Source organism: Manis javanica, chromosome 6, assembly GCF_040802235.1.
Source record: "Manis javanica isolate MJ-LG chromosome 6, MJ_LKY, whole genome shotgun sequence".
NCBI classification, from domain to species: Eukaryota; Metazoa; Chordata; class Mammalia; order Pholidota; family Manidae; genus Manis; species Manis javanica.
Genome location: NC_133161.1, coordinates 142,217,154 through 142,234,396, shown reverse-complemented (window position 1 = coordinate 142,234,396; position 17,243 = coordinate 142,217,154). Strand labels below are relative to the sequence as shown.

General features: G+C 39.1%; 1 protein-coding gene across 1 annotated transcript in view; it reads right to left on the bottom strand.

Moving 5' to 3' along the window:
• BLID (BH3-like motif containing, cell death inducer) overlaps positions 1-17,243 on the bottom strand; it is an 84,933-nt gene that overhangs the window by 17,446 nt on the left and 50,244 nt on the right. Inside the window, 2 exon segments of the mRNA XM_073240029.1 lie at positions 2,526-7,957; positions 7,960-8,070. Coding sequence (XP_073096130.1) covers positions 7,790-7,957; positions 7,960-8,070 — 279 coding nt within the window. The 3' untranslated portion in view covers positions 2,526-7,789.

The following is a 17,243-nucleotide window of genomic DNA, read 5'->3' as shown; positions in this document are numbered from 1 at the left end:
CATAGATACCTAATATCACCAAATCCTCAAAACAGCCTTGAGAGCCATCACGATGCATTATATACACACAGAATAAGGTTCACAATAGTTAGAACTGCCCAGCTTGTGAGTGGTACTGATTTGAAGCCAGGCCTAACGCCCTAGGCCTGGGCTTCCCTTGGCATCACTATACCCACTCCTGTCTCAGCGTAAGTTGGTCCCCTCAGGTTAATCTAGTTTCTCCTTCTATGTATTTTCCATAGCTTTCACACTTACTCGGTCTTAAAATTTATTTGTTCTTTCTGTCAGTTCATTTTACCCGATAAATATTCAGCCCTTGACTGTATGTCAGGCACTGTGCTAGGCAGTGTTATTTCCTTACCTAGAGGATTTGTCACTTTCTAAGTGATGCTGTGTATCTCCATCTCCAAGCCCTAAGGGGAATGAAGAGAGGGGGCGTGACGTAGTCACTTCTGTATTCCCCATACAGAGCACAGCACTTGGCACAGAGCAGAAGTTTTTAATAAAATTTTGTGCTAATGTGGTTTTGACTGGAACTTTTTGAGCGAGGAGAGTTCATATCGAAATAACCCTTAGAGTAATGCTTAGTAAAGTGCACATGAAAATAGCATTTAAGAAGTGGTGGGTTGCAACCTTTTTTCCTAAGACTGTTCTTCGGCTGAGGTCCCACTTACAGCCACATTTATCTGTGGTTCTGAAAAGTGACAAACTGGCCTGTTTCATTCATTCTAAATGTTCTGAAGTTATGCTGTTTCTGTGTGAAGCCAAACAAACTCTGAAATCTCACCGATCTGTGGATTTGGAGGTAATGTCAAGTGATAAAGTGTCCAGGATGATGGAGCTATGAAAGACTATTCCGGGCTATGTGCAGGGAGGGAGATCTCTTGCCCTTCAGAGTGTGTGGGTGAGTCCAGAGCCGAGGGAAGCAACCCAGGTCAGATAGTTTCTGAAAAGATTTCAGAAAAAGATTGAGAAGCTAAAAATGATGCGTGACCGTATGACCTAAATAAAGGCTCCAGGTTTTCATAATATGTATTCTGAAAAAAGATTCGATAACTTCTTGTTTTTCCTGAGGAAAGAATATTTAAGAATGTATATGTGGTGTCTTGAGCAGGCTAATTTCCACCCTAGTCTTCCTATGAGCAATTCCTCTCTCTGCAAGGGGAGGCCGAGGGAATATGATGGAGTTCATATTCCCTTGTGGGGGCCACAGAGCCAAGGGATGAAGATAAACTCTGTCAGCAGGAAAAGGGGAAACAGAGTCTCATCTAGAGGATCCCAAAGTGATGCACTTTCAGAGTCTCAACACCCCTGAATTTAGTCGAAGGACTATCTCTACAAGGCTGGGATACTTTCCATTGTATCAACCCAGAGCACAGGTCCCAATGACGCGTCCTTGGGGTGGGGGGAGGGGGAGGCATCTCTTAAGGAAGAGCTGGAAGCATAGCCACAGTCCTTCGACTCCAGCCCCTAAACTCTAAATACACCTCAGATGTGAACTATCTAAATCCTCTTGGCAGGAGTCTCTCACCATTGACCTTTCCCACTACTCTTCACAGAAAGATGAGAAAGAGGAAGATTCTTCTACTCTGCTCTGTCATCAAAGCCCTCTTCGTAAACGATGAGACTTTGGACCAGTAGGGGGCAGTGCTTGGCACCCACAATCTGTAGCTCCAGTGGTCTCAAAGGAGTCGTCTGCCAAATTTTATACCCCAAACCCATACCAGTTCCAAGTGTCAGGCTAAGTAATATCAGGCTAAATACTTGGATATTTGGCTAGTAAAAAAAATTTTGTGTTCCTTAGCCTTTAAGGATATTAGGGGAAATCAATGGTGAGATGAATCTTTAGCATGTATATATAATAATATCTTTGATATGAATATGCAAAATAATTTGGGTGCTTCTTTATGACTCATTAGGTGAGTTTCAGAGGGCTTTTCTTGGCTTCTAACTTAACTCCATGTAAGGGCTGGAGTTATCTGACAGGCCCATGTGGTCTGTGAAGGTTATCTACAGTCCATTGCTTTGGGGTCTGATGCTACCAGTTTTCAGAAAGTACATTTCAATAGATTTTGGGTGTAGGAAGGTAAAAGAGGAAAGCTTTCATTCCTGTATAATAGTGGGTAAACTGAGGAAGAGAAACAGAAACACAGAATCAAGGCCCTTCTGAAAGGTAAGATCCATATTACCTGTGTAGTAAGAGAATTGAGCCTGACATTAGAAAAATCATTACTCTTGGATGAAACATTGTATCTAAGAGCCAAGTTCTATTTTGGTTCAGGTTCCCTGCCATTCAGTCATCAGGTTTAGGCTGGCAAGCAAAGAGGCATATTTCTTCCCCTGGGACTTTTGAAGATTGAGATTGCAAGGCCAAGAGTCTAGAGATGATTTGCAACCAAGGATACAGGCCAGGGGCTTGGTCTGGAGTTGTCTGTGTATTTTTTGAAACTGCTACACAGCCTGGAGTCTATGAGAGACAGGAGTGGGGGAGGTGGGAAGGCTGCAGAGACCAAGAGCATGCTCACCTCTAATCCTGAAGACACTTTTGCTGACCAAAGTAATGCTCTTCAGAAGGTGGGGCTCCTTTTACAGTCTTCACCATCTCTGGATCTCTAAGCTCTTTCCAGTGTAAATGAGAGAAGTACTCAAGGTGGTGAGCCATCCTTTGGATTCCAATTCAGACTTCAGGGTTTCCAGTCAGACTTCTAAGACTGTATGTCACCTTTTCATGAATGGTCATAAAGTCAAGATACAAATCCTTCTTCACTTTTAGACGTTTCAGGTTTGTCAGATACTTTAAAAGCTACTTAGGTTCTAAAGCTAAGGATAGGGAGAGGGGAAAGCAAATATCCTTCTATCACTCTTCCTGTTTCATAGTTGGGAACTGAGACAATTAGTGGCTAAATGCTTTTCCCAAGAAGTTAGGGCCCAAGAATAGAATCTGGGTCTCTCAACCCAGCCGTGGTAAGGAAAAATGAGTGACTATGTACGAACGGCCTCAAGTTCATTCCAAGTGAGCTTGTGAAACACCCAAGGTCTCGTTAGTAATAACCACACCCTGTGGGTCTTGGTTCCCCCATTATTCACTAATGACAGCACAGGAGGGAGGAGCTTCAAAACGAGGCAATGAAATTTCCTTGAGCATTTGTAAAGTAGACGAGTTTCAAAAGCACTGGGTGCACAGAATTAATAACGTTACGAGAACACAGCGACATTATTTTGAGACACGGTTTTGGGGCCAAGGTCCAAAGACAGTATCAGAATTCCTGATGAGATTCAAACAGAGACAGATGAATAGGGGGCACTCCAGGGAGTGGCAACGGCTACCTTGGGCATTTTCAACTTGCACATTCGACGCCTCTCAAGGAGTCTCTCCATGCTACAAACAGCAGTGACATGAAGACCACAGAGAACGAACGACATCAGCAGTTGCCAGGATGGCTTTCTGGGCTCCGATGCTCTGCCCTTCAGGAATATTGGGCTGTGTGCTCCAATCCAGGCTGGTACCGACCATCCTGCATTCCCAAATCAGGAAGCCTCAGTAAATTTTTGGCATTCTTAAGTCTTTAAAGATTCACTGTGATATTTGGACTACCTATCCCACGTCTGGAAACTAGTTCAGTTTATGGACCCGTAGGTGTACATGCTTAGCTCTGCGTGATACTTAACGGGCACTGAATGAACACAGGTGCTGATTTTGATGTTACTGTGCTTAGCACTGCGCTTGCCACCTAATAGGTGCTTTATACATGATTGCTCATTCTGGACCCTTCCGGGAGTCTAATATAACCTAGGGTCATAGTGTTATGTAACACAGACCAATCAACTGGTTTTACAGAGGCAAACGATCTATACTTAATGATTTTCCTCTCCTGCCATGAGCTTAATTACTCAAAATCCATACCTTCAAATTTCTGAAAAAGTGAGAAAGTTCTGAGCTGAGGAAGGAGGAAACAAACTTTGAAAATAAAACAACCAAACAAATCTAGCTGGTGTTCAGATTCTGTTCGAAACATTAATGGTGCTTGGGGGTTTCTAGTAAACATCTAGGTGCCTACTTGTCAATGTCTTTTTAAAAACAATGTAAACAATGTAAACAGAGAAAACAGATTTGGAAAGGAAAGTAGGGGAGGAAATGATTAGTAAATCATGTCTTCACCCCAAGTCATCTCCATATGTGTATATCTCTGGGCCCTAGAGACGTGCTTGCCAGAGTACAGGGAGACTTGATTAAGGTTTCAGGAAACTAGCTTTGTTCGGAAAATTCATGGAGAACTGGTCAGGTATCGAACTGGAGGTGGACATGGAGGTAGGGGGAGAAATCCTACAAATGACCTCTCTTCTGTTGAAAACAAGGGAGAGATTACTTTGCAAAATTCCATAAAATTAACTTCTCTGCCCGGATAAGGAAGGGCAGCAAGAGTAAAGGAGAATTATCACCTGATCCACTGTCTTCTTTGACTCCTTTGGATCACCTCAGCGTCCCCTTCTCCAGCACCCACCCCCGCACTGTAAGCATACCTCATGCAGGACAAGATGCACCATGATTGCAATTAAGAGACTGAGATACAGCGCTGTATATCTAGCCCATTGATTGTGCACGCAGAGAGCGCTCAGTCAATGCTGAGTATCAAATGAGTAGAGTCAACTTGAAGACAACATTTAATAGCTGTAAGATAAAGTGGGAACTCAACCATGCCCAAAGTAAACAAGGAAAGGTAGGAGGTCAATTAGAGCCAGATTCTGGGCTGGGTCTTATGGGACAAGAAGGAACAAAGAAGAGGCTTCAGCAACCATGAATCGTCTGTACTCCATGAGGATGCTAAAGCTGTGCTGGCCAAGTTATGCACACAGAGCTGGAATCTGGCCCTGGGGAAAACCAAAGCCTTATATATCCTTGTCAGGTTCTATTTCTAATTATTGTGGTCCCAAGACACATGAACAAATGGAAAGAATAGAGAACTGAGAGTTAAGATATGCGGATGCTCTGCTTAGCTTTGTCATAGTAACCTGGGATGATACATTTTATTTCTCAGATCATTAGCTCCCTCAACTACAAAATGAGAGGATTGGCCTAGATTAACTCTTAAATTCCCTCCATGGAGATTCTAGACCTGCAGAGTCCCTGTCTCTCTCTAGACTCCATTCTCTTACAAAAATACTTTCTTCACACTTATGATTTAGATTGAATTTAGATTTAGAAAATGGAGTGTTTTAATTGATGTTCAAAAGAATTTAGAGTTTGAACATACAAAGTGAGAGAAGAAAAATGTTAAGAATCTCAGAACGGTAGAATTAATCATAGTAGACTGGGATCTTCCTTTAGCGGTCTCCAAAAATCTCCTGATTGTTGAGTGGAACAAAGAAATTTTGACAAGCTCCTTGGGCAATAAGAAAGTATGTGGATGGGAAGAGAAAGTCATCCTATTTCACATAAAGGGAAATTGATGTCCAGGAAGGATAGATAACTCACTCAAATCACACTGTAAAGATGAAGTCAGGCCTGACACCCAGGTATCCTGTGTCCCATCCAACTGTATTGTCTGGATCTGTCTGCAATGAAACCACCACTGCCTCCAATGAACATTAGGATGTGGCACCCGGCCTAGTGGGATTAGTGGAATTGGGTAGTGCCCTATTTCATGACCTCTACTGAAAACACACCTGCTAAACATTCCTATAACATTGATCACCCTGGAAAGTATCTACATGAAAGACCCAGAGAGACTCCCTAGAAGATTTCTTATGGTCAAAGACACTTCCACCGGCCTTGAGTCAGGAAACCTGGTTTCCATTCCTTCATCAATCCCTTCACTCTTTTGCACTTCAATTTCCCTCTTTAGGAGTCAAAAGACTTCTTAGAGAAACTCATTGATCCTAGATCAATATACATGAAATACTTTTAGAAGAATTTCTGTCTGATATTACCACGTATCTAATGAAATTACTCTTACCTACTTTTTAAATGTGTGTATATATATACACATATATACACACACATATACACATACACACATTTTAATATATATTAAAATGTATATAATAGTGTATATGCACATACCATTCTGGTAAAAGTTATATATGTATATATGTGCATGTATGTATGTATGTGTATGTTTATCTACATATCTATCTATCTATCTATCTATCTATATCCTGTAGTCTCCCTGGGAAATCTGCTTCAAAATCTACTCCTGCTCTCTCCTCAGACTTGATATATAGCCAAGCAAGCCATTCTCGATTAACACAGCTCCCTCCTGGACAAGTCACAGAATAACTTTTTTGATTTCCCTTTACCCTTTTCCACATTTCTCTGCTGAAATGTTGTCTTAACTCTTAAATGGAAAAGCAAATGGAAAAGAAAACCAAAATGAAGATGTCTGCTTCTTTAGGATCATGTTGATTTTCTTAAAATTTTCTTATTTTCTAATACATTTCTTTTTGAAGAACAGGCTACTTGCATGAGGTATCTTTGTGGTAAAGAAAAGAGAGTGATATTTTTCTCAAGGTTTTTATGCAACAGATTTCTTTATATTGAAACCTGTGTTTTACACACAATGCAGGACTCAGTAGTACATAAGCCTCTCCTTCCCCTCATTCTCTTATAACTTGGCCTGCCATCTTTGAAAACTGCCAAGACGTTTTGGCAAACAATCTCTCCAGTGTTTCCATGGTATACCCAATACATAGGAATATAGAGAATGTTTATTTCTCATCATAGTTTCCTACCTCAAAAGATCCCAACAAGATTAAGTCTTTTCAATGCAGAAACTTCTTTACTGATAAAGGTTCTGGGATCACTGATGCAATTTTGAAGTTTCTCTGATGCAGTTTTACAAACACGAAAAGTAGGTTGTTCCTCCTGGTGTTTCTGCTTTGAACTCTTACAACTGCCCAGCAAGGATGACCCTAGCCTCACTCTTGTTCTCCCTGGGGCTCCTGAGGTGCCCTGTGCCCTGGATTCTGACTGTGGGGCAGGGGTTGGGCAGTGGTAGAAAGAAGAGGAGGGGGACATGGGAGTGGCTTAGAGTAAAAGCTCTAAAAACTTCTGTTTTGTTTCTTTCTTTCCCACCTGCCCCAACACATTTAGCTCTGCTTACTCTAATCCCTGAGCTCATAAAAGACTGGTAGAATTTCTATTTCTTTCAGTTCTCTTTTTTAGCATCCACAGCTTTTCCTGTCAAGGGAAGGCAAAAATCGACCTATTTACAACACAATCGCAATCTGATTATTAACTTAAGCAAATAGTGATGCCTAGTGGAATAAACAGATTGTGTTATTTAAAATTGAAAGCATATGTGAAGGAAGCACCACTCAGAAACAGCTTAAAAAAAGTACAGAAAAGAAATAACAGTGTCATGACTAAACAATGTTAAACTGATGTGCAATGCTGAGCATACAATTTAGCAGAGCAATTATTAGTGATACAACAGATATCTACTTACAGTGTATGAATGAAATACACTCAAAACCACAAAAAAAGACAGTGATGTGCTATGCTACCCTGAAGTTTAATTACAGGGCTTTTTTTTTTTTTTAGCAAAACACCTTTTTTTGGCCCATGATTTTGCAACATGAGTCTCAGTTAAATGCCATTTTACTTTTCAGTAGCCAGTTGATCTTTTTTGCACTTTTCTGTTTCTCTACAGAATCTTCAACAAAGACAGTGATCTGAAAGCGTTACGGGTGAAACTGAGTAGAAAAACACGAAAAGAAGAGGGTCATCTCATTGAAATCAAGTTCACTTCTCTATAGTACAACATGAAGAATGGGGAAAATCTGTCCCAACTCATTCCTTCCATAAGGCCTCAGCAGGAGAATCAGATAGCGATGCAATATAGGAAGGTCTTTGAAGTACGTTTCCAAGAAGAGCCCCACGCATGGCAGTGGAGCCAAGATTGTACCTAGTAAGAAGAAACACTGCTTCCTTAGGCAACACAGGGGTTTTGTTGGAACTGGCAGTAGTGCTCTGGTTGTAGGCAAGAGGGTCCATTCTGCCTCTGGATAGCAGAAGCTGCCAGAAGCTTGTCCTATCCAGGCAGGGCAGAGCGCGGTTTCAGCTCCTAGGACCTAAGAGCAACACCTCTCTTGGCCTCCTGTAACACCCAGATGGGACACAACAAATGTGCCGTGATTTGAAGCTGCCATGCAAGAGAGTTCAGAATCTAACATTTATCCATTCTTTCTTTCATTCCATTCATTCAACGAGTTTTTATAAGGCAGCTTCCCTGGGGGACTGCGGTTTGCCTCAGCACAGTATTAGACGGGAAGGAAAAAGTGGTTATATCTTGCCTGTCATTTTTCCCCAACTCCTCCTATCCCTGTTGTGTCCCTTGATTTCAAGAGGCTACTCAAAAATCCTCAACTGAAAACAGCTTCTAAGGGCTCATGCATTTATTCTATGCTTTTCTCTCTCCCCTCTCTGTAGAATATCATTTGACCTAGGTTTGCCTGAATGAGACTTATTAATTAATGTTAAATCTCAAGAATGTCCTTCTCTCAACAAGTTTGATGCTCAGACCACTAAGAAGCTTCATCTACTACCTAAAGGTGAGAAAGATGCCCATGTTGGTCTCTGACATTTAAAACGCAGGGATGTCTTACAGTCTTTTTTTCCCCTCATGTGACCAGCCCTGAAAGCATTTGCTTCATTTCCTAGTTAGAAAGAACCTAGAGTTGTGGATGCCTAAGGGACTCATTCCAACCAAGACTAGAATTTCAAGGGAGGGAATTGGTCCAGTTCCCTTGTCTGGTGCTTGTAATGCATAAAAGTATCACCCTCACCGTGGCAGAGCTCAGGAGATGACCAGTGTCAATTGTTGTCTCTTCAGTGATGTGTTGCAAATAATTTCCCTGGAGAAGTAGCAAATTTCTGACCTAGTATTGTATGCAAATACCTAAACAAATGCTTTTTTTCCCCCCCCACATTGGGAGAGACCTCAGAATCATCTTCTTTCAACTGATATGCCAGAATCATAGAAAAAAAAAAACGTGCCTTCTCTCTCCAGTCCCTTGGCTAAGATGTATTGGTAACATTACATTAGTCACGTTTCTAATTGAGAACAAGCCTGATTATCATTGGCAACCCCAACTGGGTGACTTACAGAGAACTATTTTGTAGGGGGGAAAGAACCTTAAGGTGGAAGCACCCTCGTTAGCAGCAGAAGAAAGGCTGTATGGTCGGATCTGGTGTTTCATAGTTCTTGTATCAGACATGAGGAGAAAGAACGTGCCTTGCACAAATTAGCCCACAGATCTTTCTAAGCAGGACCAATATGGTACATATGCAAAGGGAAGATAATCTGTAAGGAAAGATCCTCTCCTTCCACACCAAGCCCTGGAGAGTGCTTGAATTATCATGGCCTTGGCCTCCTAATTTCCCTTACACCATTTGGGTAGAAACTCGGCAACCAGTGATGCCCCCAATTAGCCACATGCAGAAGAGTGGCAACTGCTGTCACCAAAATAAGGCCAGAGTCGCACATCATCAGTAAACTGACGCACAGCATGAGGACAGCAGAGAGGTAAGCAGCGTACTGTGCAATGTCTCCTTCGGATCTTCCACGCTATTCCTGTATATTTTGTGCTATAGCCAGAATGAATACTCAGGGAACACTTTGGAGTTTTCCTAAGCTTACTGTGATTCCCACACTCAAGGGGGTGGGACCACAAGATATTCTACTCGACCAAACTGAGAGGATAACATGGGAAAACCCATTAAGGGCCTTGTAGAAAACTGAATGGGCAAAAGTATAACTGACTCCAGGAACATGGATAAAGGGCTCATTCAGACTTAGATCTGAAACCCAGATCTGCCACTTAATATCTCTGTAGTCTTGGGCAAGGTACTTCACTTTCCTGAGCCTTGGATTCCTGACCTATAAAATAGGGATAATAACACCTTTCATGATTAATTATTTTTAGGTTGATTGACTTAAGGAATACAAATTGTTTTTCACAGTGCCTAGCACATAGTAAGCACTTGTTGATGTTAGTTCCCTATTCCTTTCTCTCTATTGATAAAAATTTTCCAGATTTCTGTGTAACCGCTCTGAATTTATAGAATATTCATTTTTTTGGTATTGTTCAACAAGTCTGTTCATTTTAATAGCTTAAAAATTATTCTAAATATAAGAATAGAAGGAATATGAGCACTGAATAATACTTATTTTTCAAAAGATGTTCATAATCTCAGAGATAGGAACATGCCTGTGTAACTATGAGCTAAACAATGATAAGTAGAATCATGTAATTAGTTAAACATTTGGGAGGTGTTGATATCGATTATGTGCTAAAGGTCCCTTATTTTAGTATAGGAAGAGACCTTTGGACAAACAACCCCAAATGATACTGGATGAAGTATGCACAAAGGATGAGAAATAGCTTCTATTGGAGACATTCAATAGAGGAGAAAATATGTAGGCTAGAGATATAAAATAAGTGAGTTAGAACTCAGATAAAATGGACAAATTCCTTGAAAAATACAACTTACCAAAAATGACACAGATGAAACAGAAAATCTAAATAGCCTTATATCTATTAGAGCACTTAAATTCAATACCTAAACTTTCCCCCAGAAAAAATTCCAGGTCCAAATGGTATCACTGGTGATTTATATCAAATATTCAAGTAAGAAACAACATTAGTCTTCCAAATTTTTCAGAAAACAGAGGAAGAGCAAACGTTCCCAAACTCATTTTTAATCGAAATTGGACAAATAAATGACAATGCAATACAGCAAAATATTCTTCGTGAACATAGATGCAAAAATCTTAACAGAATTAAATAAATCCAATCTAACAACATATGAAAAATACAGTATTACCAATTAGGATTTACTCCAGGAATGTAAGATTGTTTTTATATTTAAAAAATCAATTTTAATGTGTTTACATTAATAGGACAAATGAGAAAAAAGCATTTCTTTATTTCAATAGATGCAGAAAAAATATTTGATAAAATTCAACACATATTCATGATTTTCAAAAACTCAACATATTAGGAATAGAAAAGAATTTTCTCAGTCTGATAAGCAGCATTCTATAAAAAACTTGTTAATATAATCCTTAATGGTTAACTATAAAATTATTTCCTTCTTAGACTGGGAACAAGGCAAAGATGCCTGCTCTTTCCACTTCCGGTCAACAATTCACAGGACATCCTAGCAACTGTAATACAGCAAGAAAAAATAAAAGGCATAGATAGGAAAAGAAGTAAGTTGCTTGTTTATGTAGAAAATCTCAAAAGAATCTACATAACAATGACTAGAACTAATCACTGCACTTTGCAAAATCATAAGGCACAATATTAATTCATATAAGTTAACTATACCTTGATATATGAACAGCAAATCATTGGAAATGAAAATTCAAAATCTACTTATAATAGCACTTAAAACATACTTAGGAATAAATTTTCAAAAATATTTGTATAGTGAGTTAAATTGCAGCTACTGGGAACCTCAGAACATGACATTTTAAAAAAATAAGTTTATGCAGATGTAATCAAAGATCTTGAGATGAGATCATCCTGGATTAGGCTAGTCCCTAAATCCAATGGCAGTGTCCTTATGAGACAGAAAAGGAGGCAGTGAAGACGCAGAAGGAGAAGGGCACGTGAAGACCAAGGCAGAGAGTGCCAAGGATTGCCGGCAGACGCCAGAAGCTGGGCATGGAATGGATTCTCCCTCAAAGCACCCAAAAGCGACCAACCTGCCAATACCTTGATTTTGGACTTTTGGTCCCTGAACTGTGAGAATTAATATCTGTTGTTTAAAACCAACCAGTTGGTGGCAATTTGTTACTACATCCCTAGGTAATAGATACAGTGTGAAAGGAAAATGGCAAAACATTTCTGGAGAAATTGAAGACCTGAAGAAACACAGAGACATACCAGGTTCATAGACTCAAGGACTCCAACGTCATGAAGATGTCAAGTCTACCCAAACTGAGCTATAGACTCAAAACAATCTCACAATAAGAATTTCAGCAAGCTTTTTGGGTTTTTTTGGCAGAAACTGACATGTTAATTCTAAAATTTATATGGAAATATAAAAGTTCTAGAAGTTTCCAAGTAATTTTAAAAGAATGGATTACTTTACTTCAAGATTATTTATAGAGGTATGATAATAAAGACTGTGGTAATAATGGAGGATAGGATAGACATACAGATCAATGGAACAGAATAGAGTCCAAAAATAGACTCACATTTATATGCTCAAGGGATTTTTTTTTTTTTTGACAAAAACGTCAATGCAATTCGATGGGGGCAAAAAGATGCTTGAACAAATGCTGTTAGAATGAGATAAGTGTATAGAAAAGAATGAACATTGGCCCTTATTTCACACCATATATAAAAATCAACTCAAAGTAAACAATAAACTTTAATGTAAAAGCTAAACCTGTAAATCTTCTAGAAGAAAACAGGGAAAATGATCTTTGAAACTTTGGAGATAGGCAAAGGTAACAAAGATAAGATACAAAGAAATGTAAGAGAAAAAAACTGATAAATTGGGCTTGATCAAAACATAAAACTTTTGCTCTTTGAAAGACACCATTAAGAAAATGAAAAAAAAATGGCAGACTGGTATCTAGTATAAACAAGATACCTTATAATCCAATAATAATGACAAGTTAATAAAAAAGATAAAAATTTAAACAGAAGCTTCACAAAGGAAGATATATAAATGGCCAATAAGTATGTGAAAAGATGCTCACAGTCATTAGTCTTCAGGTAAATGCAAATTAAAATCACAGAAAAATACTACCACACACCCAGTAGAATGACTAAATTCCAAAGACTGACAGTAACAAGTTTTGACAAGAATATGGAAAAACTGGAAGTCACATGTTCTTAGTGGGAATGTGAAATTGTGAACCACTGTGGATAACTGGCAGTTTCTTACAAGGTTAAATATCCATCTACCCAATGACCCAGCAATTCTACTCCTACAGTTTACCACAGAGAAATGAGAACATATGTCTATACAAAGACTTGTACACTCGTGTTCACAGCAGCTTTATTCACCATTGCCAAAAACTGGAAAGAGCCCAAATATCCATCAGCTGGTGTGTGGATAAACAAATTGTGACATATCCATCTACAATGAAATACTACTCAGCAATGAGAAGAAACAAACTACCCGTGCATGCAACAGCATCGATGAGCCTCAAAATCTTTGTACTGAATGAAAGAAACCAGACACAAAGGAGGATATACTGTATGATTCCATTTATACAAAGCTGTAGGAAATGCAAACTGATCTATAATGACAAAAAGCAGATCGGTGCTTGTCTAGAGCCAGGGCCAGAGGGAAACCTTGGGAAGTGGTGAAGATGTTCTGTATTTGGAATGTCATGGCCATTTTATAGATGTAAACCTATCAAAACTCCTTGGTTGTATATTTTAAATGGATGCAGTTTGTTGCATGTAAATTATATCTCAATAAATTTGCTAAGTATATTGGCTAGAAGGAAAACAGATAGACAGGGATAAAAGACAGGGCCTGCAGAGAGAAGCATATGTACAAAAGCATGCAAGTATGAGTGCATATATGCCTTATCCTGGAAAATAGTTTACCAGTTCCCTCCAGGCAGAAGCTCTGTCATGTGTTATATCTATGGTCTTCTCAGTGTCCAGAAATAAGGAGGGCAATGATGTTTCTGGGTTACATGGAGTCTATTCACTATATACCCATAGATAGCTCTTTAAATAGTGCTGGATCTACTATCAGAAGACTGAATAAAAATCCCAACTCTTCTTTATACTTCTGAGACCTGTGGGAAGTCATTTTACTTCTCAAAGCATAATCCACAAAATGAAAATAATATCTCTGTAATACAGTTCTTGTAAAGCTTAAAATAATACACATGAAAGAGCCTAATAACATTGAAGTACAGGCTACATATCCAATGACAAACAGCGGGGCTTCAAAATATATCTGTTGATTGGCATGCCAACTGTTATTTGGTTATTCATATACTCAAATCTCTCATTATCTGTATAAGTATTATCCACATCAAACAATTTTCCTAATCAGAAACACACTTCTATATCACTTTGGTCAATGAGGTTCTTCAGAAATTACAGTTGATTTTAATATTAGGTTGATACCTTAATAAAAAAAGACTTTCAATATTAGGTTGAGAAGAATACAATTCCCAAAGTAAATCTGTTCCTCATAAAAAATCACATAATGCATTCCAAAGTAGGGGTGACTTGGGGATTATGCACTGTTTCTAGATTAGCTATGACACTACTCTGTGTGAGTGAAATCGGCAGAGGACAGACTATTGTCTAAAAAATAAATAAACAAAAGATAAATGAGTTGTAGGTAAAGGTGGTCCCAGTGTGAAGATTTCAAAGAGAAAGGGCAATAACAGATACAGCAAAGGCATATGACAGAAAATCAAGGTGGGAGGGAACTCTTTAATACAGTTGCTTAGGAGAGGACATGCATTTTAGGAAAATTGCTAGAAGATGGTCTTTAAGAAGTACCAACACATTTAGCAAAGGGAACAGGGGCATCCCTTCTCCCAGAAATAAAATGGATAATATAACCAAACTCTCAAAGACTGATTCATATGAATGTTTGACTGAAACAGCAAATTACAGAAGAGAGTGGTTGTATTTTTTGAGAAACCCTGTGACTGAAGACCTCAGATGAACAGCCATTTCTCCATGTTCTGCTGTATACTGGGAAAGAACCCTTCATGACATACAGGGAGATGGTGGGTTGCTTTTTAATACATTTTTGTTGGTAAACAAACTCCTTTCTTTTTAATTTAGGGGTCAGCCCTTGAGCCAAGTCCATCTATGTACTATGTGAATCTAGTCACACCCATTTGTTTACCCTCTCTTTTTTTAACTCTTTTTTTTTTTTTCACTACAACAGCCCAGTAGAAGAGTTGTGAGAGAGGTCTTGATAAGCCTAAAATATTTACTCTCTGGCCTTTTATAAAGATAAAGTTTGTTTGATAAATTTTGATGGACCCCTGTTCTATAAATAGTACAGAGTTAGATCTGGACATTAGAACGTCTGCATCAATGTTTATCAGGAACAGTGGAAGTTTGCTTGCAAGAATAATAAAGAATGGCACAGTGGACTTAAAAATATCCATGTCCCATAATATGGAACAACAGCAAAAAGGAACAAAGTCAAATATATTTTAGTTCTTGGGCCCCCAAACCACCTCATTTTATACAATCTTATTAGAGCCAAAATCCTTATGGACATGGATTAAGGTGAAACTTGGGAAGAAGAAAATAAGTACTTTATCAAATCAATGAAAAATGTCTTGCCAAACTTCCTTCTTCTGGCATAAGATAAATTGAATCAACTGTCCTTTCTACTCACAGGGCAAAATCCTATCTCAGCTTGGTAAATGGTTAATTGTCAAACCGTCTTCAATGCCAGATGTTCTTCAACTATAATGAGATTCACTCAGTTAAGACTGGGGAGGGGCTAAAGTGGTGCAGGGTAAAAAGTCTGGCTTTGGGATAAACAGCCTGATTTAGCTTTGGATCTTGGCTCTACTGGAATGAATAATTGGGTGGTGGTGGTGGACAGGCTGCTTAGACTCTCCAACCTATGGTTTCCTCATCTCTAAAACAGAAATAATAATTCCTCCATTATGGGGTTTGTGAGGAGGATTAAATGTGGAATGTGCACAATATGCAAAGACCAAGTAGCTACTCAATAAATATGATGACTCCCCTTTCCCCATCAGTATTCTAGGGGCAATCATATCAGCTAAGAAGGTTCTTACGTCAACATCTCAAAGTGATATTGACTGTCACTACTTTCTAGAAACTCTTTTTGGAGGAAGAGGTTGATTTCTAAATTTGGCTTTAATTTGGATTGCTATCTAGATACATCTTTTCTTAGAGAATATGTCATATACCTATATATTGTGGAGTACCTGCTCTGTTTTCCTAACAACTCTACATTCCTTATGCTGATTATGGAGGCATTTGCAAAACTAATTGACAAATCATTTTGCTTGCAAAAAAGTTCTCTGGGAAGTTTTTTCCTCTTATGGGGCTATTGGGATCCTTTTTAAAACTGAATTCTCCAGTCTTTCCCTAAACCCTTTCACTAAGATAAGGGAATGGCTTTTCAACTACTGCAACCCACAGTTTTATGAAAGGAATTGTGCAATGAACTTAGATATAGAAGTTTGGTTTCAGAGTGCCATTTATATAGGACCAATTATGAGGCAATCTGTGTGTCTCTGTCCTTGTCTCCTTGAGGGGTGGGATTCGTCTTTGGACTTTTGTCTGGCTATGACTAAATCCTGAGGTCCTACAGCCACCTGTACCAGCAAACAGCGTAAAACTCAACAGAGAGGAAGCCTTCCATTCCTAAAACTGATTTTAAGCTTTGCTTGTTAACATACCCTCATTTGTCACCTGACCTTGAGAACTGGGGACTCTATTTATTTGCCTCAATGTACTCTTCTCTGCTTGAGCCTTTATCTGCTGCCACCAAACCCTTCTGCTTAATTGAACTTCTGGTCTTGTCCCTTCCAGAGCCCCCGTCTGTTGCTGTCCATATCCCAGCATGACCATGAGTCTGATCTTCCCTGGGTTCTAGGTTAACCATGTATAAAATGGGAATGCAATACAGTCACATGCCCTACACAGATCTACTAAAGACAAAAAGACCATCATTGGAGATACAGATATAAGCACTATTCTAATTTGCAAGTGCAACAGATTGTCTCTTGTTGATATTACTAAAGGTAATCTAAATGGTGATCTTAAACTGTTTCTATATCAATTTAAAATAGTCAACCTAAAAATGAGCATAAGTTTTAAATCTTGAAATATTTTTTCCTTTAACGGTACGTGGCCTGGAAAAGGCAGAGTATGGCCACATGTATACGCACAGAACATGCAAAGAAAGAAAAGAACGCTCCATATCACCCAACTCATGAAAAGCCCACCTGGATACCTACAGGGATTCACAAATAACCCTCAAGAAGCCTAACACCAAACCGGAAGCTCTGAGCCAATCATGGCACTTCTTAATGTTTCAGTAGTCTTCAGACAGCCGTGATCTTGTAAGTGACTCTCCCTTTTCTTTCTGTACCCAAAGGTTGCATGTCCAGCTCTCAGAGCATTGTTCCAGGAGTTACTAGGGACAGAACTCTCCAGAAGCACTGAAAATGACCTGTATTCCTATTAGCGGAATGAAAACCACTTTTCTCTGGTTCAAGAAAATGGCCACCAGGAAAATGAAC